The sequence below is a fragment of the Protopterus annectens genome, chromosome 9.part0 (assembly GCF_019279795.1).
Source record: "Protopterus annectens isolate FY-2018-M chromosome 9.part0, PAN1.0, whole genome shotgun sequence".
Lineage (NCBI taxonomy): Eukaryota > Metazoa > Chordata > Ceratodontiformes > Protopteridae > Protopterus > Protopterus annectens.
The window spans coordinates 284,355,643-284,381,377 of NC_056743.1; the positions used below are offsets into that span (position 1 = coordinate 284,355,643).

Consider the following 25,735-nt stretch of genomic DNA (forward strand, 5'->3'; position numbering starts at 1 on the left):
ATTTACTACATTTAAAAAGCTTGTTATTGCATTTTTTTCTGTACCTGCACTTTAAAGGTTGTTTTTTTTGTTAATTTAACTGTTTAGGCTGCCCACTCAAGTGTGCTAACCTGTGTAAAGCATTTACATTGTTTTCCTGTTAATTTCTGCTACTGTTTCTGCAGAAAAGAAAAAAAAAACAAAAGAATATCCTTGTTTCCCACCTTTTCTGACCTAGAATAGTCCAGATTTCAGGTATTGCTGAATTCTGGGCTTTGGTATAAGTTTGTGTGTTGCCCGTATCCTTACTTGGAGAGAAGGAAGCTTCTTTGTTCACCAGTGAGAGTGGGGAGCTTTGAACAGCCTATCTGTCCCTGGAGGAGTGGTCTCAGCCCAGAAACTAGTAGTTTATTGGCCGTTTTGGGCTAATTCTTAGCTCTTTCAAGTTCCCTGCCTTAAAACCCGCTTTTGCACGATTTTGCGCATAGCGCAACATCGCGCAATGTAGCGCAGCATCGTTTTAACAGTTTTAAACTTTTCCCGGCTCCACAAAGTCTGCTCTTCAAATTTTCCCCTAGAACTACTTAAACTCTCAAGGAAAGCACTCTACTTTCCTCTTACAGTCTAACACTTACTCTAGCTTCTCAGTAAATCTTTTGAACCACTCAAACTCTAAAGGAAAGCTGTCTATTTTCCTCTTACAGCCCAGCACTTGCCCTAGCTTCACAGTAAACACAAATAAACTATAAGCACTTACCCCCTCATACAAAACAGTAGTAACAGGCTCTGGATTTTCCCACAAACAAATATTTAAAACTCTCCAGGCATGTTCATAGCGCAGTTTCAGTCATACTCTCCAGTCCAGCTGGTCAACCTGGAAATCCTGAGGCACTGTTACAATTGCCTCATGTACACAGACAACCCCCTCCTCCTACCATCAAACTCTAATGTATGCGAGAGATGCAACTATACAGCCAAACTGGAGGCTAAGCTCTCTCAACCCAAGACTGGTACCGCCAGTCAGGAGGAGACGGTAAACACAGGCACCTCAAAACTAGTCACACATAGACTAATCACACCTGAAAACATGACACATAAACCCACAAAGACATACTCGGAGGCTCTAAATAAAAACATGCCAAAACAACAGAGACCTCCTAAGCAGATACACAAACACTCACTGCCCAACATTAACCATACACATACCACACATAGACAGTGTGCCACACAGTCACAGCCCTTAAGGCCAAACGACACCCCTCATACACTAGTAATAGGTGACTCTATAGTTAGGCACACTGATGTCCCACTCACCAGACTGAACAAAGAGAAGGTCACTGTAAGTTTCCTGTCGGGTGCCAGGATCCACCACATAACTCAAGCACTCAGGTCACTACACAGCAATTACAAATACGACTCTGTCATTGTCCATGCTGGTGTGAACGACTTGAGACTTACCTCCCTGGACTACATGAAAAGAGACATAGAGGAGCTCTCTGATCATGTAGCCCAGGCCGGTATGACCCTGACCCTGAGTAGCATCCTGCCCTCACCTAGAATGATGCCACAGTATAGAGACAAAATGATTGACTTCAACAATTGGCTAAGCTACTGGTGTCATTTAAAGTTATTCAGTGTCTGTCAGCTTGGGACGACATACTAGACAAGCCACGTTGCTTCGCCAGGGATGGCTTGCACCTGTCACCCCTGGGCTTTTGAATACTGGCCAAGGCTCTTGCCACCCCCATAGTGCCTTTTTTAGGCAAGGCTCAAAAGACAACGCCACCTCCTTAGACAATACAAAGAATAAAAAACTAAGGGTAATGCTACTCAACACCACAAGTCTAAACCTAAAGATGCACGCACTCGAGTCACTCCTCAGTATGGAGCAAATTGATATCTGTGCAGTGACAGAAACCTGGTTCAAGGCTTCTGAGAGCACCCCAGCATTACCAGGATTCAACTCATATCATACTTTTCGGCCACAAAACTCGGACAAAAGCACCAAGGGAGGGGGTGTATCCATCTTCATCAAGGACACCCACACCTCCAGATTAGTGGCATTACATGAAACATAGGAAACAATTCATGTGCAACTAACAGTGGGCAAAACTGCCTTCCCAGTCATAACCTGCTATAGATCACCCTCTCTGTCTCAGGACCCGCACGCGGCCTTCCTGAGAACACTAGAGAATATGACGATCCTACCAAACACCATAATAGTGGGGGACTTGAACTACCCAAACATCGACTGGGTAAACTACTCGAGTCCAAATTAATTTGCCCAATGTTTCCTAGAATTCATCAACTCAAATGTCATGAACAAATAGTCAATGTTCCTACAAGAGGGGAAAATACATTAGACCTAGTCATTACAAACATAAGGGATCAATGTGCCACACCGGAGGTAAATCCCTCGTTGGTGAGATTGGACCACAAACTGATCACAATGGACATCCACATCCCAACCCCACCCCCAGCCAAGGAAACCACAGTAAAAAAAACTCTCAAAAACAAACTTCACTCTCCTCAAGACAGAAGTAGGAAGCTTCAAAGCCCCCGAGAAATTGGAAAATGTTATCCAAACCACAGAATCCTATACAAATGCACTCTATATGCACCTACAGGAATGCATGGATTGTGCCATCCCAAGTAAAACCAAGGCTCACTCCTCCAAAAATAGGAGACCAGTCTGGTAGACCCCAGCCATAAACAAACTATTCAACAAAAGGAGGAGACTACTACATGACAGGGCCAAAACCCTAAAAGGGAAGGCATCCCTGATCAGTATTAGCAAGAAACCTCGCTCCACCATAAAAGCCTCAAAGGCGAACTTCGAAAGAAAAATTGCCAAAGACTCTAAAGATAATCACAAGGCATTCTTCAGTTACGTCAGGAACCTGGGCGGAAACACCCAGATCTGCTCAGAGCTAGTACAAAACGGCACAAAATACATGGAGCCAACTGACATTGCCAACATTCTGGCTGACAGGTACAGTGCAAACTTTACCCCCCCTTCCCCCCAAAAGGACCTGTGTCTATCCCAGATGAATGTAGTCCCCCAGCTATCTCAGACACACAGGTAAAATCAGCCCTCTCCTAAGCTAAAAACACAGCGTCTTTGGGACCGGACGGAATACCGGGCTGCGTCCTGCACGAGCTCCAAAAAGAACTAAACCCTCACTTAAATTCACTATTCCAACTCAACCTTAAAACAGGTTATGTACCCAAGGAATGGCATACAGCAACAGTGATCCCTCTCCACAAGGGTGGCCCCACAACAGATCCTGGGAACTAAGTCTGACTAGCCTAATTTGCAAGGTTATGGAGCGTATCATTATCGATCCCATAAATAAAGATATCGGGAACCTCCAGATACTGGACCCTACCCAGTTCGGTTTTGTTAAAGGCAGATCCTGCCTCCTAAACCTGGTTGACTTTTTTGAAACTGTCACCAAAGCCATAGATGAGGGAAAGGCAGTCCACACTGCCTATCTGGACTTCGCTAAGGCTTTCGACACAATGCCTCACTCCGGAATCATAAACAAACTAACCAGCTTAAACATCAACCCATATGTCACAAGATGGGTTGCAAACTGGCTTACAGATAGAACACACATAGTCAGGGTTGGAAGTGCCATGTCCTACTCTAAACCTGTTACAAGTGGAGTCCCACAGGGCTCAGTCCTGGGGCCCCTCTTGTTCGGTATATACTTCTCCGAAGTACAGGCCAGCACAAAAGGTCTGTGGCTTACCAAGTTCGCCGATGATTGCAAACTGGGAGTCATAATAGACTCCCTGGCTGACACAAGCATCCTCCAAAAGGGTCTCATGGAAACAGATGCCTGGTGTCAAAGCCATGGCCTCAAATTTAACACCAAAAAATGCATAGTCATCCGCTTTGGGAAAAACAAGGCGCCCATTAATTACCACATAGGCGGTAACCCACTAAGTACAGAAGAAGTAATTAGGAATATGGGGACCCAGGTTGATAGTAACCTCTCCTTTGACAATCACATTGCCAAAATAGTCAGAAAATCCTTCTATATTGCCCATCTTATAACTAAAGGGTTCTCGTCTAGATCTAGAGAGGTCATTGTGCCCATATACTCATCACTCATCAGACCCATAATTGAGTACAATGCCCCATTTGGGATGTACCTTACCCGGCATCTGCAGCAGCTGGAGAGACCCCAAAAGTTCCTTACCAAAAGGATCATGGGCCTCAAACAATTGCCCTATGCAACTAGGCTAAAGAAACTACAGCTCTACTCAGCTGCTTACCACCTGCTCAGAGGCAACCTCTGCCTGACTTATAAGACCATGTCCAACCCAGAATTAATGGACATGCTCCACCTTAAAAAAAACAAATCCATTAGAGCCACACGCTCCTTGGACTTAAACCTCAGCACAGCAATAAATAGGACATGCTGGAGGGATAGATTCATATCCCAAAGGCTTCCCACACTCTGGAATAGAATCCCAATTCACGTAAGACAAAGCCCTTCGCTGGCCCTCTTCAAGAGAAATCTTGAGTGGATGGGAAACCGTAAGTTTGCACCTGGGATCACTCCAGTGGCGTTACTGGACAGAGGCTCTAGTAGTTAAATTATAAGGATGGAGAGAGCCAAACACATTTTCGGCTAGGCTTATAAATGCCCTAGCCAACGAATCAAATATAAAAAGTCCTGGACACCACGTAGGTATAAAAATCCTTTATAATTTCCACAAAACACGAAGGATGAGCGCTTTCGTCTAATGACTAGACTTCATCAGATAAAAGCACTGGTACAAATTGCAATTTATATACATAAAATCTCATTAAGTTAATTACATTCAATTAATGTTTAAAGAAACATATCTAAAAACCTAATGCTACCCTATGTGAATAAAGCATATGTTACTAAAAAGAACTTAGTCATAATTTTCTTGTTTGCATTTCTACACAATGTAGCATCTTGTATAATGACAAAGTAACAAAATAATTAATATTTTAATCATTTAGTCTATTTTATATATAAAAATATATATATGCAAGTGTGTATGTATATATACATTGTTTAAACATTTTCAGCCTTTTTGTACAGTACAGGTTTAATACTGATATAATCATTTAAACCAGGTGGGGTGTTTGATTTACACCTAAGCTGCCATAACAGTTCCTTGTGTAGTAAAACATTTTTTATGTCACCACCTCCCTTAGGAAAATCCCTTTGAACTAAATCAATAATACCAAATTTGAATTTTGTGAATGTAGAATGGCAGGTTACACTATGTTTGTACAAAGCACTAGTTTCTTTGTGGGTCCTAATGTCGTATAGGTGTTCATAAATACGGTCCTTAAATGCCCTTTCAGTTTTGCCTATGTAGTATGCACTACAAGAAGTGCATAAAGCCATATAAACCAACAGTTTAGACTTACAATTACCTTTAATAAATCTCACCACACTTTTCAAACTGTTGTTTAGTGTAACACTTGCCTCACTAAATATGTATGCACAAACACTACATGCTCCACAAGGAATAGTAGCCTTATAATGAATAAATTCCTTATTTCCCTTTTCAAAGGTCCTCTTAAAATGAATTCCTACCTTATATGTAAAAATAGGTTGCTCCCCCACTGACTGGTGTATCTCCTTATCAATTTTCATTAAATTCCAATTATTTTTAATAATATCTAAAAATGACTCTGAAAATGTATTATACTGAATAATACATGCTGCATTGTATTTATTTCTTTGCAGCTTATCTGCTTGAGAGATCTGAAGGGGTTGACCTAATAAGGCTTTATATTTAATACCCCATTTTTTTATAACTTCTTTTAGAATTTCAGTAACCATTTCTAAAGGATATTCTCTCTCGATAAAATATTTACCCAGGAAGGTAATTTCCCATTCTAAATCACAAAAATCAGAAGTCATTCTGGCTATCCTGACTGCTTGACCTTTAATCAAGCTTTTCTTTTGTGTTAACGGGTGATGACTACTATAGTACAAAAAACTGTTGCACCAAGTAGGCTTCCTATAAATGTTTGATTTAAAACCTGTAGAGGTCTTTGAAATAGTAACATCTAAGTAGTTAATGCTGTATTCACGGTATGAGTGTGTAAAAGAGAAAAAATGTGTACATGAATTTATGTATTCCATGAAAAGATTCAGTTCTTGCTTAGATCTATTCCATAACACAAAAATGTCATCCAGAAATCTCAAATACAGTTTAATGTGGCTGTAAAAAATGGAGGGAAAAATACTCGTTTTCCCATTCTAATAATACAATATTAGCGTAAGTGGGAGCACAAGCGGCTCCCATAGCAATACCGCTAATCTGTTGATAAAACTCTCCTTGGAAATGAATATAATATGAATCCAATATTATCTCTACAAGTTCTAACACCAAAAGAATACTGTCCCTAGGTAAGGTGGAATGTTTGAAAATACAATCACTAAAGTATTCAAATCCTTCTCTATTCACTATTCCAACTCAACCTTAAAACAGGTTATGTACCCAAGGAATGGCGTACAGCAACAGTGATCCCTCTCCACAAGGGTGGCCCCACAACGGATCCTGGGAACTAAGTCTGACTAGCCTAATTTGCAAGGCTATGGAGCATATCATTATGGGTCTCATAAACAAAGATATCGGGAACCTCCAGACACTGGACCCTACCCAGTTCGGTTTTGTTAAAGGCAGATCCTGCCTCCTAAACCTGGTTGACTTTTTTGAAACTTTCACCAAAGCCATAGATGAGGGAAAGGCAGTCCACACTGCCTATCTGGACCTCGCTAAGGCTTTCGACATAATACCTCACTCTGGAATCATAAATAAACTAACCAGCTTAAACATCAACCCATATGTCACAAGATGGGTTGCAAACTGGCTTACAGACAGAACACACATAGTCAGGGTTGGAAGTGCCATGTCCGACTTAAACCTGTTACAAGTGGAGTCCCACAGGGCTCAGTCCTGGGGCCCCTCTTGTTCGGTATATACTTCTCCGAAGTATAGGCCAGCACAAAAGGTCTGTGGCTTACCAAGTTCGCCGATGATTGCAAACTGGGAGTCGTAATAGACTCCCCGGCTGACACAAGCATCCTCCAAAAGGGTCTCACGGAGACAGATGCCTGGTGTCAAAGCCATGGCCTCAAATTTAACGCCAAAAAATGCATAGTCATCCCCTTTTGGAAAAACAAGGTGCCCACTAATTACCACATAGGAGGTAACCCACTAAGTACAGAAGAAGTAATTAGGAATATGGGGACACAGGTTGATAGTAACCTCTCCTTTGACAATCACATTGCCAAAATAGTCAGAAAATCCTTCTATAGTGACCATCTTATAATTAAAGGGTTCTCGTCTAGATCTAGAGAGGTCATTGTGCCCATATACTCATCACTCATCAGACCCATAATTGAGTACAATGCCCCATTTGGGATGTACCTTACCTGGCACCTGCAGCAGCTGGAGAGACCCCAAAAGTTCCTTACCAAAAGGATCATGGGCCTCAAACAATTGCCCTATGCAACTAGGCTAAAGAAACTACAGCTCTACTCAGCTGCTTACCACCTGCTCAGAGGCGACCTCTGCCTGACTTACAAGGCCATGTCCAACCCAGAATTAATGGACATGCTCCACCTTAAAAAAAAACAAATCCATTAGAGCCACAAGCTCCTTGGACTTAAACCTCAGCACAGCAATAAATAGGGCATGCTGGAGGGATAGATTCATATCCCAAAGGCTTCCCACACTCTGGAATAGAATCCCAATTCACGTAAGACAAAGCCCCTCGCTGGCCCTCTTCAAGAGAAATCTTGAGTGGATGGGAAACCGTAAGTTTGCACCAGGGATCACTCCAGTGGCGTTACTGGACAGCGGCTTTAGTAGTTAAATTATAAGGATGGAGAGAGCCAAACACATATTCGGCTAGGCTTATAAATGCCCTAGGGCAGATAGCCTAGTATAAACCTATGAACCTCTGAACCTATGAACAGACTAGATCTCTTATTCCGACTAGTGTGTCTAGAAAACTAGGGTGAATCTTTACACATTTGTTGGGTGAGGATGTTGTACAGTAGAAGTCTGAATTTTTTTTTTATTTATTTTCTGGAAAGGAAGTGGAGCACAACATTAGTAAGAGCAATATTTGTTAGAATAAATTAAGTGTTAGTGACTGGGAGGGATGAAATGCTATTAAACAAAAAAGAATTAGATTCTGTAGCATCATGAGGATCAAACCCTGCTGTAGGGAAATGGGCACAACATTTGCATGGTCTTGAGTGATTGATTGGTTTTATCACTATGACATATTCTCACCACTGCATATTCCAAGTGGTCCAAAAATTTTCATTAACGACCAGCAAAAAACGATAGTGAACACGCAGTAATGAAGAAATAATGATTATTTATTTATAATTCCTTCAAATCCAGACCGGTTTCGGCTATTCAGCCTTTATCAGTGAATACAATTATACAGATTGTATTCATTGATAAAGGCTGAATAGCCGAAACCGGTCTGGATTTGAAGGAATTATAAATAAATAAATACTCATTATTTCTTCATTACTGCGTGTTCACTATCGTTTTTTGCTGGTCGTTGGTGGTTTACATTGTTGGCTTGACCCTGCATGCCATCCTTGCAGAGCGTATGGTTGTTTGCCAAAAACTTTCATGGCATAATCTTATACATCTTCCAGGAATCAGTCTATGTTTCAGCATATTTCCAGAAATGACATGCTTACTAATAAAGATTCATAGATAAGTACTAGGTTAGCTGTCTTTGTTGGCCATTTTAAGCCTAGCCAATTTCCCTTTTTGTGCTTAAATTAACCTACTCACTTCATTACACATTGGCCTTATCCCGTGGTTGATAATTATATATTAACCCTAATGAAAATGACTGCAATCATACCATAGATAATTTAAGGAGACCAGTTACTGGGATTTAGGAGCTGCCTTTGTCCATTAGTAGTACAGGGGGCACTCCATAAGTACATTTTCTGTTTCCATCCCTTGATCCAAGTTGCATTTCAACATGGACAGGGATGAACTTTGTTTTATGTGGAGGGAGAGTCTGTTCCAAGCAGCAGTATCCTCTGTAAGATACAGCTGTCTCTCCAAATCATTCTGTTAATGTTGCAGAGGAGGTTTAGAGCCTTAGTGTGAGCATTTCTGTTGGTATCTGACTTGCTGATGAGCAGCAAATCCATCAATATTAAGCCAGAGGATAGCTTGTAAGCCAGACAGACACAGGTCACCTCTTAGCAGTCTGCAGGATACTAAGTATTGTGACATGGCTTTGAGTCGGTACATGTAGGTCATGTTTACACCTTGTATCATTTTAGTAAGGAATCTCTGTGGGTGTTCCGCTTGTTGCATGTGTCTGGACACATACATGCCGTAGGGGGCATTATATTCAATGATTGGCCTAATAATGGCTGACTAAAGGGGACAATGACATTCCTAATAAAAGGCATATCTAAGAATGGGATTATCAAGGTAAATACACAATATCCCTAATGCAGTTCTCATCTAGTACAACATCTTTAAAGTTCTACTTATTGTACTAATACTGCACATTTTACAGTTAATATAAACCACTTACTACAGTTAGTGCAAATATGTTTAATGAAATGGAACTATAAATAGTATCTATTTCTAAGCCTTGCCGTGCAATCCAACCCAATTTTCTCTCTGTGCATCAAGGGTGTTAAATAGGATGTGGTATGTTAGTTAGGAAGTTGCTGGAGATTATGTGGTGGGTATGCTAGTCTGGGCATTACTGTCTGCCTCTATCAGAGACATGTGGGCCAGACCTGGTGTGAATTCTTGATTTCTCATCCAGTGGTCAAGATTATGCAAAAAATAGGGTTAGGGATGGACTCTTTTTCACATGGATGGGGAACATGTTCTCACCAACATGTCTTATGTCACAAATAAAATTTTAAATCCTTGGATCTAGTGGCTCTGATGCTATTCATTTTGTGGCAGTGGAAAAAACAATCAGAGCTGGATCTGAGGATGCCTGGCATAAATCACCAGTCAATAACCTGTAGGAGACAGAGTATAGAGATAGGGCTATAAGGTGATCTGTACAGGGCAGGGTGTTTATAACCTGGATTCTCCTGGTAAGGAACCTCTGTGGGCATTCCAACTGCTGTATATGTCTGGTCAAATACATGCTAAAGGAGGTATTGCACCAAAAAATGGGTCTAATAAGGGCAATATGAAGTGGCACTATGACTCCTTGGACCCGGATGTCATGCTCTTACTGATAAGTTGGTGACACAGAATGATTTTCTTGCTAACTTGGTCACATGTTGGTCAAAGGCCAGATTATGTCTATATATGTGCCCAGATCCCTGGTTACTGGGTCAACTCTTAGGGGGTGTCTTTTTGATGGAGTACTTAGCTAGGGTGTCAGTTTTCCCAAAAGGCACTGTAATGTACTTCTTGGAATTGAGTTTTAGTCAGTGACTTTGGCACCAGTCATTTGTCTGTGTTAGACTCTCTTCTAAGATGTTTGTGCCATGGGGGAATCTATGACAGGTCTAAATTTGCAGTTATCTGCAAACTTGTCATCCAATGGCCCATGACATTAACCTTTACCTCTGAGAAGTAGATACCAAATAGGAGAGGACCCAGCACAGAGCCTTGAGATACCATGCTGGTGAATCGTATCTTAGTGGTGGTGGAATCACCAGTCCTGCCTTCCTGGGTCCTGTCTGTGAGCCTGCTGGCAATCGAGTGAGGTATGTAGGGAATGATGCCCAGATTGGTGAGTTTGTCAACTATACTTGAGTGAATCATTGTACTCAATGCCTTAGCCAGGTCCAGATAGAAGGTATGCATCATTTTCACTTCATCCATTGCCTTGGTGATCTTCCCAAAAAAGTCCACCAGACTTAATAGGCATGGCCTTCCCATGACTAAGCCAAACTGGGTTGCCTCCAGTATCTGAAGGTTGCCTATATCTTTGTTTACCATTTCCATACTAATTCATTCCATTGCTTTGCATATTAGACTACTCAGACTAATATGTCTGCAGTTTCTGAGGTTGGTTGATGGTCTGCCCTTGTGAAGTGGGATAACTACTGCAGTCCTCCATTCCTATAGTACAAAGCCAAGTTTAAGGCTATAGTTGAAAGTGGCTCTTACTGTATTACCCCAGATGGGACACAAACCCACAACCTCTATCTTGGGAGGCCAATGCCTTGTCCATAAGTAGAGCAGTAAGTTCAAAATTCATTTTCAGTACAAGAGTTGTTAAAAAAATCAACTTGAGTAGTAGATACTTCTTATATGCTACTATTTGGGAAAGGAATATGGGTAGAGTTCCAACTTACATCACACATACACCTATCTGAAAATGACTCATTTCCAAACAACCCTATCTATTCAAAGAGAAAAGGGGGCAGCAGATACCAAATAAATCAACCTGCTAAATCAAGATGCAGTGAAGCCAGTTTAAATGATTTGCAGACAGGCATTCATCAGGATGCTTGGCTGAAATAATTACTGTGAATTCTACATGTCCGGCATAATGTCCATGAAGGGATCTACCTGACAACATCGACATGTCATAACACCGACGATGACTTCATCGGCGCCAGAAGATCGACAAGTCAGAAGACCGACGGAGGAAAACACCGACGCTGAGAACACTGAGATGGGGAAAGGATGTGTAAGTACGCGGTAGTGACGGCCATTAGGGTGCGAGTAAGGTAAGTGTGCGATGTTGGCGGTCTGTAGGGATAGGGGTGGGATAAGTGAGTTAGGGTTAGGGCATGGGTTAGGTAAGGGTGCGAGTAAGGTAAGTGTGCGATGTTGACGGTCTGTAGGGATAGGGGTGGGATAAGTGAGTTAGGGTTAGGGCACGGGTTAGGTAAGGGTGCAGTAGTGATATTTTTTGGGTTAGGGGCGGGTTAAGTGAGTTAGGGTTAGGGCGCAGGTTAGGTGAGTGTGCGATAGTGACGGACCTTAGGGTTAGGGTTTCGGTTAGGGTTGTAGATAGTTGTGTATGTAAGGGTTAGTGTTGGTTTGTAAGGATTTTGGTGTGCTTGTGTTGTGTGTGTGGGTTTTGGACAGGGGATTTGTTTTGTTTGTTGTTATGATGTGTTGAGTGTATGAGGTGTTGTGTTTGTGAACTGTCGATTATGTGGTGTCGGTGAAGTCGTTGTCGGTGTTATGAAGTGTCGATATTGTCAGGTAGATCCCCATGAAGAGACATTAAAGTGTTTGAGATGGCTTCACAACTTATCCTAGTCAGAAAAAAACAAGTCAGGATTAAATAAAGTTCAAAGGAAAAGATACTTGCCAAATCATCCACATATAACTAAGCACTCAACAGCTGAGAAGCAAGAAGAAAGCATTCTTTACTTACATCAGAAAAATGAAATGAAAAATGTGTGACTGAACATGTTATCAATATACAGAAAAGAATCATCAGTCCCAGGACACAGAAAATGTACTAAGAAAATGTTAAACATCGCAGTCAGAAAATACATGTGGGCCACAATAACACAGACACAAGATGGAAGTTCCTTCATTGACCTACCAGTATGATAAAGGCTGCCAGAAATAAAATTAAAAACTCAAGTATCATGGGATCAAGCAATATATCCATTTATTTCCTACACAGAATCAAGCAAAACCTAATTAACTCCCACCCCCATCAATCATGTTAAAAGTTGCATATGCATATGTCCCTAATCAATGGTGAAAGTATGTAGTAGTAATAGTACACAAGGGGATCATAGGAAGTTACTAGGCTATTGGCCCTGAGGCACTTAAAAGCCTAGCCAAGAGTTTAAGCCCATGCATAGACAAATCAGCACCCAATACCCCTGTCCAGCAGGGACATGGGTGGAATTCCAGGGATGTATTTTTTTTTCACATCCAGTTATCCAGATTGCACTTAAAAAGGAGTAAAGAGGTACTCTGCTTGACATGGAGAGGGAGTCTATTCCATAGATGGGGGAGTCTCTGGACACAAATTGTCTCACCAGCAAGTTCTATAGATGTCACAGACCAGGTTGAGGCCTCGTGTGCAGGTTACTCGAGTGGAGCTTGACTTGCAGATATGCAGCAGTCCCATCAAGGTGGGGTCCGAGATCGCCTTGTATGCCAGACAGAGATCACCTCTGAGGAGTCTGTATGAAACAGAGTAGAGGGATAGGGCTTTTCGCCTATCTGTGTATGGTAGATTTTTGAGGCCCTGGATTCGCCTGGTGAGGAACCTCTGTGGTCTGTTCAGCTGCTGCATGTGTTTTGCGAGGTACATGCCAAATGGAGCTTTGTACTCAATAATGGGCCTTATAAGGGAAGAATACAGGGATGTTATGACCTCCTTGTCCCTGGATGAGATACCCTTACTTATGAAGTGGGCCATGTAGAAAGCTTTCCGTACAATGGAAGCAACGTGGTGGTCAAAAGTCAGGCTATCAATCTGGGTGCCCAAATCCCTCACAACTGACTGCCTACTTAGAACATTATTAATGTGATCATTTGTGGGGACATCTTTCTCTCTCTCCAAAGGAGATGATGATGCATTTTTTTTGCATTCAGCTTGAGGCCATGTTTCTGGCACCAGTCATTTGTTTGGGTGAGACCCTCTTGGAGGATGTCCATGTCACTAGGGAAATTGATGACAGCTCTCAACTTGTAGTCATCTGCAAACTTGGTCAGCCATAGCCCACTGGTTTTGGCCTATAACAGAGGCCCCAAGACCGAACCTTGGGGTATGCCACTCAATACTGGTCTACTGCTTGAGGTGGCTTCCCCTATTTTGACTATGTGGGTTCTATCAGTGAGCCAGTTGGCTACCAATCTGGTACCATACAGATTGATGCCTACTTGAGAGAGTTTATCTATTATGCCTGAGTGGGGAACAGTGTCGAAGGCTTTGGCCAGGTCAAGTCTGGTAGGTGGTGTGCACTGTCTTCCCCTCATCCATGGCTTTGGTGACTGTCTCAAAAAAGTCAACCAAATTTAACAGACACGACCTCCCCTTGACGAAGCCAAACTGTGTGATATCGAGTGTTTGGAGAATGCCAATGTCTTTGTTAATGAGGTCCATGATAATCCACTCCATGGCTTTGCAGATCAGGCTAGGTAGGCTGATGGGTGTATAATTTCCCAGATTAGTGGACGCTCCACATTTGTGTAAAGGGATAACAGTGGCTGTCCTCCACTCAGCTGGAACAAAACAGGTACTCAGGCTTTGGTTGAATAGGGTGCCTAATGGTGCTGCAAGTTCCTGTCTGAGTTCATGTAGGATGCAGCCTGGGATGTTATCAGGTCCCATGGAGGGTGTATTTTTTGCCTTTGGGACAAAAGTGATGACCTGATCCCTAGATATAAGGGAAAGGGGGCAGGTACTGGGAATGTCCTGATTTACTGATTGGGGGCGGACACAGGGGTGAAATTTTCACTGAATTTGTCAGCCAGCAACTTTGCTATATCTACAGCATTTGTATACATGGTATCATTTACCACCAGTTCTGAACAGATCTGGGTGCTACCTTTGAGATTATAGACATATGTGAAGAAGGCCTTATGATTTTCTCTAGAAGATGTGCCCAATTTGTACTTGACGTTTACTTTGCAGGATTTCACTAATGCTCTTATTTGCTTGTTTAGGCTAAGGAGAGATTGCTTCCAATTGGACAGCTGATCCTTCTTGTTCCTAGACAGCAAATTTTTCTTTTGTTATAGAGTTTATTTATTGCAGATTTCCACCAGACAGGTTTACTCTTCCTTGTGGTGGATGATTTAGTCCTATCAGGTATTCCTAATTCCTTGCATCTATATAAATGTTCATATAGTAATTTGGTACAGTTTTCTGGATACTGGTGCCAGTTCCTAGAGGGGGGAGAGGGCTGAGAAGCTGTTGATACCATCCCTCAGGAGGCTGTAATCAGTTTTGGAGAAGTTTTTTTGATTGACCCTAGCTAGAGGGGGGTCAGGAGAGATGGTGACTTTGAACGTGACCACTTTATGGTCATATCTTACAAGGGAAGATGATACTGCAGGGATGCTGCAGTGGTTACTTATGTTGGTTAATACCAAGTCCAAGATGTCAAATCAAAACCAAACAATTTTAAATCTATCAGTCTTACCAGAAAGTCTGTGTAAATTCAAGTTGGAGTCATAATGGAACTTATTTAAAACAGTACCAATATGTTCTATGGTTAGAGCCACACTAAAGTTCAATCACTATGTCTATCTATGAGTAAAAACACCCTCAGGGTTCAATCTGCTGCATCCTTGGCTCAGATGTCCAACAAAGGTCCACCAGACCCAGGTGGTCCAATACAAAGGGGCATATCCAGGCTCTATCTATGACTGGGTAGAGTCCTGGTCTAGGTGAATTGTGAAGGTTAAACTGTTCACTACTGAGTGGAAGAAGGGAGATGATGTGTCAAACTGTCACCAGCTCTTTGTGGCTGAAGCAGGTCAATGTGCTTGTCCCTCACACAACTATAAACATAACAATAACATTTCTGTGGCAATGTCAGACTATACTCATCACTCTCCTAATGTATGGTTCACACACTACCACACATCAATTGTTTTCAATGCATATGGGCACATACCTTGTGCTGTGATGCACACTGTTGTGGTCGGAGGCCTGATGCACCTAAAGAACACATATGCATTTTTATTCTGACAAATAGCCCCCTCACACAGGAAGGTGAGTATGGAGTTGTAAAGGAGTATGCAGGGGTTAACATGGAGTATTAACTACAGACATTAAGCTCAGCTCCCTCATCCAAACCACCAGAAGCTATAAGGATTCTCTTACCCACACTGGATTACCAAGAACTCTTTCGAGACACATATTTATTAGTGATCCACCTCCTCTGGCAGACCTGTCCCTGGCAATATCTTGTGGCATGGTCTTGGTCTGCAGTACTATATAACTGACCCTTTGGTACACCTATACTACTGTTTTGCTATGGCTACCCTAAACCATTTCCTGCCACACCAGATCCTAGCAACCTTGACTGTTTTTCCTTGTCAAGGATATGCCCTACATATATGCATAGGGTCTGCAGTAATACCCGTCTCCACTGAGGTGAACTTTTTCAGCCACTGCTGCTCTCTTCATCCAATGGCAAGATGTGCACACCTGTGAGCTATACATGCAGATTGGTGCATGTATGTATGTATGTCTGCACTTCTCAGACCTCTTTGGCTCAGCACTGTCCCCTACCTCAAAGTGATGGTGACATACTTGTCTGCTGATGTGCTGACACTATTCATACTGTCATCATCATCAGTATCAGCCCCCTTTTTCACATTTTCTGCATAACATCGGAGTATCGTGTTAACTGTTGCCATCTCTCTTTATTCAATGCCACACTCCTGCCTTCTTCGACACTCATGCCCAACTGTCACAGATTTTCTCTCACACAATCCATCCACCTCTTTGCTAGATGTCTTTGTTTCCTCTTACTTTCTTCCTGTCTATTCCAAATCTTCTTCAACAGATTGTATTCTGCTTTTCTACATGTGTCCAAACCACCATAATCTGTTCTCTTTGATCTTTTCTGCAATTGGATATACTCTGGCTTCTGCTCTTATGTCCTCATTTCTTCACCTGTACCACAGTGTGTATCCTACCACCCTTCTCACGCACTTCATTTCCATCACCTCTAGCTTGCTCATCTGCTCTGTCATTAGTGCCCAGGCTTCTGTTCTATAGAGTAGTAATGGTCACACTACTATCTTGTACACCTTACTTTTCAGATTCTTTGTCATTCTTCAGTCATTCACTAAATCTGAGACTCTTTGCCAGTGGGCTGCAGCCCCTCTAATTCTAGCTTTGACATACCTCTTCATTCAGTCTTCCCTTCTCCTTAACCACCCATCCCAGATACTTGAAACTATTAACCTGTTCCACTAACTTCCCTTCTATCTCAATTCTCAACTTCTTCTGATTTCCCCAATTTGCTGCCATTACCACTGTCTTATCTATGCTTAGTTTCATCCCATGTGCCTTCAGTTTTGCATTCCACTCCCCTATCCTTTGCTGACATTCATGCTCAGAGTCTGCTTGTAATGCCACATTGCCTGCATACAGCAACTTTGTTGATCTGTCCCCTCCGATCAGTTTGCTAATGTAGTCCATCACCAGTATGAACAGCAGTGGGCTCAGAGCTGAACCCTGGTGCAAACTCACTCCCACTGGGAATCCCTCTGTGAGACCGAACACTGTTCGTACTTGAGTCACTGTGTCCTTGCACATAGTCTGCACTAACTCTAACAATGTTTCTGGGACTTTGAACCACCACAGTACTGCTCAAATCAACTTTCCTAGGACCTTGTCATATGCTTTTTCCAAGTCTAGAAATACCCTGTTGGATTCTTTCCTAATCTGTACCTTCTTCTCAACTATCTGTCTCACTGCAAACATTGGTTCAGTTGTGCTGCATCCTGATCTGTATCCAAACTGCACATCTCCCATCTTACTTTCTACTACTCTGCGTATCCGTTTATCAATCACCCTCTCCAGAACTTTCATGCAATGTGACAGGAGTTTGATGCGTCTGTACTACCCACAGTTGTGGATGTCCACTTTATTCTTCTACACTGGCACTAGTATGATTATTCCTGAGTCTTCTGGGATACGCCTTTCTCTCTACACTGCTATGAGTACCCTCAGGAGTATTTCTCCCCTATCTCACCCAGCGTCTTTATAACATCTGCTGTGACCTCATCTGAGCCTTCTGCTTTCCCAGACTTAATTTTCCTTAGTGCTGTTCTTACTTCTGCCAGCTATTGCACAGAACTGTAGGATTCCTGTCAGCAAATGCTAGTTATGACTAAACTTCTGTGAATGTAAGATTGTAATGCAATTTTGTTGCTGATACATGTTATTTTATTCTTATAGTTATGTACGTCATGCTGCTTTCCCTTGGAGTTGTACTGCTGTCAATAAATCACTCAGGCATAAGCAGTAAACCCAACATTCTAGCGTAAGGCAGCACAGCTTCTGCAAACACATCCTTCAAATTTTGAGAAAAAACTGCCCTATACAAATACTTTCAGTGAGAACTAGCTCAGTACTCAGCATTGATTCTATTGCATTTGAATCAAATGCCTGAGCATCAGTGTTACGATTCTTATTGAGCAAATGCATCCTTGGTGCATTCAGACAAGAGCAATGGTAAGCCATGCTCCCGACTGCTTAATCAGTCATTGTATTTGCTATGCATATGTGCAGCAAGGCAGCATAAACACAAATATATGTGTGTGTGCACTCACACACACACACACACACACACACACACACACACACACACACACACACACACACACACAGCCAAATGAACATTACTATTATTTAAACAAGTTGATTAAATTAGCAGACTATCGATAACACAGCACAGTCACAGAAATTAGAAGATTTTTGAGAAAAGTAATACAAACATCTTGATGGCACTGTTTTTAATTGTAAATATATTTTGCTTGATTTTTGCCCCTATGCCTGCCAACAATTAAGCCTTCCCTTGATGAGACATTATGGTGTCTGAGGGCCGCCATCCAGGTGTCAATGAGAGCACTCAGTGCTCCTGCCTTCCCACCTATGAATACATTTTTCATTTTATGGCCTAACTCCAACCCTGGTCTAGCAGAGATAAAATATATGAATCAGGAGTATCAAGAATTTTTTTACGGAAACTGAATATGCAAGTAGAACATGTATTTCTCCCCACCTGTTCCACATTACTACTCCATAATTTAAAGGAACACCAGGCATGAAAGGTTGACAAATGAAACATAAAACCAAACAATTTATCCAGATACATGCTGAAGTTACATCTTAGGCTATCAACATATCAGGTTATAAAGACAAATCAGTTTGTTATACTCACTAAAGTGCTTCTTTGTGTCTGTGAAAGTTTAGTAGCTACAAAGTACTGGACAGGTGCGAGTACTGTAATCACAGTTGCACCGATTAAGGCACTGATTCCAAGGAGGTAGTACAGAAGGATTACTCCAACAATAATCTAAAAAAGAAAATAAAAATATTTTTTAAGCAAATACATAATTTGTATGACACATAAAGATGTTTATATTCATGTCTCAGTACAGTGTAAATCAAAGAGTATCTCATTGTCAGAATATAATAGAAGTTCAAACTGCATGAGTCCTGAGCTAAGTTTTGCTTTCTGTTCTTGCGTCAGAGCTTGTATAATATGGTAGAGCTCATCACATAGTAAACAAAACAGCAACTTGATAAGTATAATTCTCTTCAACCTTCTGTCAACCCCTTGCTTTAATAATCAGGGCACAAACACAGCACTTTATATTTTACCAAACAATATATTCTTTTCAATATCACTGATAGCATTTATTCTCTCTCTCTCTCATTTTGTTTAACTACCCTTATTTCACATATTAGTACTGTCCTTCATTCCTCTGCTACAGTAACCATCAATGCACTACCTTTCTTTCGTTCTTCCACCTTCCTAAAACTGTCCTAATCTATCAGTTTTGCTTAAATGATATACAGTGGGAAGTGGAAGTAAGCCCCATGTTCCCAGCAGATAAAAACAAATTACTCAGCAGAATAAAGACTCATCTGACAACGGATGACAAAAAAATTCAAACTTGTTCCCATTAGCACACCAGCATAAAATTCACAATCTATATAAATAAATAGGAAATAAATAAATAAAGCAAGAACAATTTTGGATGCAGTTCAAATGAGCTACGGAACACACCCCAGCACATATATACTGCTTGAAAAGCCATGTTCCTTCTGAATGATGTGATACTAGGAATATTTAGTGTAATACCACCAGTCATAATTCCAATAGTACAAACTGCACTGCACTGATATACCTAAAGGATATGTTCTTGGTGTGCATCTGTCTAGTACATCACAACCAGATCACACAGACTTATAACAGTGACACAAGGCATTTGATGAATTCACATTATTCAAGGGTCTCATTTTAAAAATGTAAGACATTTATTTTCTTTTCCTTTCTAAATACTGCATTGTATAACAATACACCATTAGAAGGAATGTGGGTAAGTTGTGTGTTTAACCATGCTGGGAAGCTCTAGCTTGACTTCCAATGCTTTCTCCTCATGACCAAATTCCTCCAAGAGTAAATATATAAAACCTACCCCACACTGATAGGGTGTACTGTGTTAACACTAAAGTTCCTCTACTTATTACTTTTACTGCAAATTGGTATGCAGACAGAATATATCCACCTACTACTACTACTTCTATGCTACTATCAATATTCCCTCTTCTGTTTCAGTCTTCAGTAGAAATGGTTCCAGTTGTGATATTTTCCTTTATTCTCAACTCTACCTCCCATTCCTCATAAATTATTTTTCCTTAATGTGACCTACTTTGACAAACCGTGATCTTATTCATCTCTTACTCTTCAATGTCTCATCAACATGTAACTCACATAACATGGTAATCACAAGACAGAAGTGTCTTGAGATTTATCCTCCTGGTATCTGGTTTTGTTATAGTTGTTAAACATTTCTGTAGCATTTCAGTCTGTATTAAATTCCATCTCAGAAACAACCCTGTCTCTTATAACCAACTTCTCCCACTTCCCAGTTCTGGTGTCATTTACTACATCATTACAACACCAAAATATGCAGGAAATCCTCGTCATGTCCAGCCATACTCAGTAGAAAATTTCCTTGGAATCATTTCGCCAACCCAAAAATGCATGCATCTCCACTTTCAGGAAATCTATCTTCTCTTATAGCTACTCTTTTTTTTTAGATAACAACACTGAGTATTAGAGCATTATGGGGGATATTGGAAGTGAGCCAGAAGAGAATGTCTTCAGTTATGGAGGACTATTATATCTATCTATATATGTATTATAAATTTATTTTATTTTACATTTGTTAACCGGGCTAGTCCAACTGGATACATGTCCATTTTCAGTGGAGGCCCGAGGAGAAAAGCTCCACTATCTAATGCAAAGTAACAAAAGTACATTCCAAGTACATAGGCAGTTTAAGCTGCACTATCTAATGCATAGTAACAAAAGTACATTTAAAGTACATAGGCAGCTTAAGACACAACTAAAACAGGCATTCGAAATACATAGGGAATTAGAGACACATCTAAAACAGGCATTTAGGCAAGTTTTTCAGTAAGAGTATTCAAAAATATTAAATCTCTTCAGTACAGATATATACAATAAAGACATAAGTAATTAAGTAGTTTGAAGGCTAGAAAAGAGTAGAAAATACTAGTTTGTAGTTAATAGAGTCAATTTCTTAGGTAGAAATGAAAAGAGAGATGGAGAAATAGAGTTGGTAGACAGTGCAAAGGATGCAGGAGAGGGTAGGCGGTATGTGTTCAGCTAGGGAAATTGCATGAGCAAAGCCAGTGATTGGTTAGAAAATGTTTTAGTTGAGTTTTAAATAGTGTGATAGAAGTTTGGGCTATAAGGTCTGGAGGAAGTTGATTCCAAATTTTACCAACTGAGTTGGAAAATAGAGTCACCTGCTGTATTCTTTGCTAGAGAAGTTTGAATCAGTAATTTATTGGAGGAGCGAAGGGTTTTTAGGTTATTGTAAGGTTTTATCAGAGTAGAGAGCATAGGTATATTTTCTGGGTGGTGAAGGGCTTTATGGGCAATTGTAAGTTGGTAGTATTGAATTAAGTGAGGTAACTCAAGCCATCCTAGATTATGGAGGTTCAGGCAGTGATGTGTTATATATGGAGAGGCAGTGGCAAATTTGGCAATGTTGTAGTAGGCTGTTGTAAGCCTATTGATGTTATGTTTAGAAAGATTAGTATAAATGGGGGATGCATATAGTAGAGTAGAGAGAAGATATGTTCTGGCTATGGTAGTTCTTGCTTCAGGTGTTAAGAAAGATTTGATTCTGTAGAGAGAACCTAATTTTCTATTAGTTGCTTTTATGATACAGTTTATATGTATATCAAATTTGAGTAAGTTGTCAATGGTAACTCCTAAAGGTTTGGTTGTTTGGTCGGGAGAGATAAGGGTGCCATTGTTAGAAGTGAGTGTGAAACTAATAGGGGGAGACAGGTGTGTGGGTGAAAAGAGGAGAAGTTTAGTTTTCTTAGGGTTTAAGAGAAGGCAGTGATTGGAGAACCATTGTTCAATGGTGGTAAAAGTTTTTTGAGTAAGTGCGTGGAGGTCAGCTTGTGTTGTGGCAGAGCAGATGATGGTGGTGTCATCGGCGTACTGAATGCAAGTGGTTAGTGGGGTGGCAAGATTCAGGTCGTTAATAAAGATGGAAAATAAAAGAGGACCTAAGATCGAGCCCTGAGGTACTCCTAAAGTGGTGGGGAGAAGTTCGGAAAGATTGTTGTTCCATAAAACAGCTTGTTTCCGATTCTGAAGATAGGAAGTAAACCAGTTTAAGGCAAGATTATTGAGAGACAGAGATTTTAAACAATGTAGGAGGAGTTGGTGGTTCACCATGTCAAAGGCTTTTGACAGGTCAACAAAGAATGCTGATGAAAGAAGATTGTTATTCCGGTTTATATTAATAGAGTCTATGAAGGATAATAAGGCTGTGGTGGTGCTATGGTAGGGACGAAAGCCATGTTGGCAAGTAGCTAGGAGATTATTAGATAGGAGGTGATTTAAAAGCTGTTTGTGGATGCATTTCTCCATTATTTTAGCAATAGGAGATAGCAGTGCTATAGGGCGGTAGTTAGAGTATTCAAATGAATCGCCCCCTTTGAAGAGAGGGATGATGTGGGAGATTTTCCAGAGTGAGGGTATAGTACTTTCTTTTATGGTTCTGTTGATTAGAATATAGATAGGGTAGGCAATAGCTTTAGCACCTAGCTGGAGATATTCAGCCGGCAATTTGTCAGCTGAGGGGGTTGAGGGTTTGAGTTTCTGAAGTAAGTGTAGAATATAGGAGGTGGGTATGGGTTTAAGCAGAAATGGAGGTGGAGTGCAGCTAGTGTTCCCTAGTAATGAGGGGTCTGGGCTTTGTTGGTTGGCCAGTTTAAGTATGGTTGATGTAAAGAAGTTATTAAATGCATTAGCTGTTTGTAGGGGAGAGTCAGGGCAGGAGCCGAGTGGGTTGGGAGTTTTGACCTTGCCAGGGGATAGTAGTGAATTAATTGATTTCCAAAATTTTTGTGGTTGGTGTTGGGAGGATTGCTGTAGCTGGGTATAGTAGTTCTTTTTATCCTGTATGATAGCAAGCTTAGTCATGTTCCTTTTTTGTTTGAAGCTAAGGTGATCAAAAGAGTCTTTAGTGGTTCGCCATTTAGTCCAGGCTTTATTCCTACTAAGGATAAGTTGTTTGGTGTTGGTTGTAAGCCATGGAGCTGATTTAGATTTTATTCATATAGAACGGGTGGGGGCATGATGATCGAGAATAGTAAGAAAGGTATTATTAAAGTGGTTAACAGCTTCATCTATTGGGAGAGTTTTTAGAGGTGCCCAGTTGATTAAGCTGAGTTCATTTTGAAAGTGTTGAAGGTTAAAGTGTTTTTTGCTGCGAAATAAGCGAATTAGGGGGGATGTTGTTAGATGAGTTTTGTGCCTAATGATGTATGTGAGAGAGTGGTCACTAAGGTCATCTGGGAGGGTACCTGTTGAGTACTTTTGTTGGGGAGTATTAGTCAGGATCCAGTCGAGTATGGTTTCTTTGTTATTGCTTTTATTTGTTCTAGTTGTGGAGTTGATGGTTTGATGAAATCCGTGTAAGTTAATAATGGTAGATGGATTAGCTTGTTTGCATAAGTTCCAATCAATATTAAAGTTGCCTAGTAGTATTGTTTCTTGAGGGAAATTTATTGAAAACCAGTTTAGTAGGTCTTCTAATATGGGGGGATTGTTGCCTGGGGGAAGATAAGTGCAGATGATATTAATAGTCTTGTGTGAATTTAGGGAGAGTTTGGAAATAATTAGTTCAGCATTAGAGTCATGTGGTGGGGTAAGGGCTGATTTATTTATTTCCAGTCCAGTTTTGAAGAGTATAGCTACTCCTCCCCCTTTTTTATTAAGACGGTCTTGTCTTAGGATGTTATAGCCAGGGGGGATAATTTCATTATCCTTTATTGTGGGTTTAAGCCAGGTTTCAGTAAGACAGAGAATGTCATACTGCTGGACTTCGAGTAGAGCATGAAGAGCAGGAAGTTTGTTACATATGCTACGGATGTTTAGATGAGCTATTGTAAGGGATTTGGGAGGTTTAGTTTGTGGTGTAGGCATGGGATTCAGTGTTTGGGAATTAGGGGATGGTATGTTTGTGTTAGGGCCTGGGTTGGGGTGGATGTCCCCATAAATTAAAGATAAACCATGAATAAGGTTAGTTAGTTGTGAGGGTTTGATGCAGTACCAGTGTTTTGTAAGTTGAAGAATAAGGTATTTGATGTGTGACAGGCGATGATATTTAGGTTCAAGATATGAGTTGCTGTATATGGGACAGCTATGGTTTGTGAGTGTGGTTGTGGGGGTAGCTAGGGTATGTTTGTGTGGAGTACAAAAGGAAGAATTTAAAGGTTGCTCATAGTAGGTTATGAGATAGGTAGAGGTAAGAATAGTTAGAAGAGTTAGTAGTAGGAGAGGAAGGCGAGTGTTGGACATGTTGAGATGAGTGGGGATAGTATAAAATAGGTATATGTTCAGAGAGGGGAAGGGCGGATAAGGGAGGAGTCGGCTATGGAGTGGGTGGAGGGAAGAACAAGTTCTGATTGGCTAGGGACTGTGGTGGGTGTGGTTATGTGGGGATAAATGTAGAGGTCCCAGGGGCGGGTGGGATTTGGGGGCAGGGAGGGGAGCGGAGTGAGCCCGAAGGGCGAACGGAGCGGGCAGAGCCAAAGGAGTAGAGTAGGAAATTGCTGAGAGGAAACAATCAGCCAGGTGTATAAACAGCAGGTAAGTTAGAACTGGTAGTATAAGTATTAAGAAGGTTTAGGGTATGTTATAGGTAGAGCTAGAGTAGTCAGGTTAAGATCGGGATAGTGTGGGCAGGGGAGAGGAATCGAGAGTAAACTAGAGTACAGATCCAGGTAGAAGGCTGAAAACAGTAAGTTGGGCAAAGATTCAGAGGAGGAGGAAGGAGAAGTGTAAGGGGGCCACGTAGAAGGCAAAGTTATAGAAGCAGATATGTATAGGAAAAAATAAGATAGAGATAGGAATAGTAGTAGGAAATTCAGTAGAACTTAAAGGAGGAAAGGTAGGAATACTAGTGATAGTAATAACAGAGTAGGAATGAGGGTCTGGTCAGCAAGATATAGGGGACTGTCGCTGGCTGCTGGTAGTCCTGGGCAGGTAGGTAGGCTAGGCACACATGTTAAGTATTCAGGGACAATAATATAGCATATACATACTTAGGCAGTCTTTCTTTTTAATATGAGTTGTTCCCCGACAAAAAGTCTTGTAATGGGATTAACTGGGCGCAGTTCAGGTTTTCAAGGAGGGCAGAGCTTCTTTTATATGGTATAGCTGGGTCCCGTAAGAAGGGTAGTAAAAACCTGGGAGAGTGAGATAGTGAAGAGAGAGAAGAAAGGATATGTAAACTTTAACAAGCTAAGATTTAAATTGTTTAACTAACACATTTCTGATTTAAACATGAACACGTTAGTAATTAAAAAGCAAAGTAGGTCATACATCTCATGTAGATCATATTAGATATTTAGGAGCACTGTATGTTGTTTAGGAGTCTGACTTAACTGTCGCTAACGCTGATAAAGAGCGTTATATGGACACAAGGGTCGCTAGTGCAGAACACGTTAGTTGACCCTTTTAAATGCTACAACAAT

At 41.1% G+C, this 25,735-nt stretch overlaps 1 protein-coding gene across 6 annotated transcripts in view; it reads right to left on the reverse strand.

Moving 5' to 3' along the window:
• The window catches only part of ABCC8 (ATP binding cassette subfamily C member 8), a 2,552,355-nt gene that overhangs the window by 1,470,420 nt on the left and 1,056,200 nt on the right, over positions 1-25,735 (reverse strand). For all 6 annotated transcript variants that reach the window (XM_044082872.1, XM_044082868.1, XM_044082869.1 and 3 more), the window contains one exon: positions 18,855-18,989. In XM_044082872.1, coding sequence (XP_043938807.1) covers positions 18,855-18,989 — 135 coding nt within the window. The remainder of the gene's footprint in view (positions 1-18,854; positions 18,990-25,735) is intronic.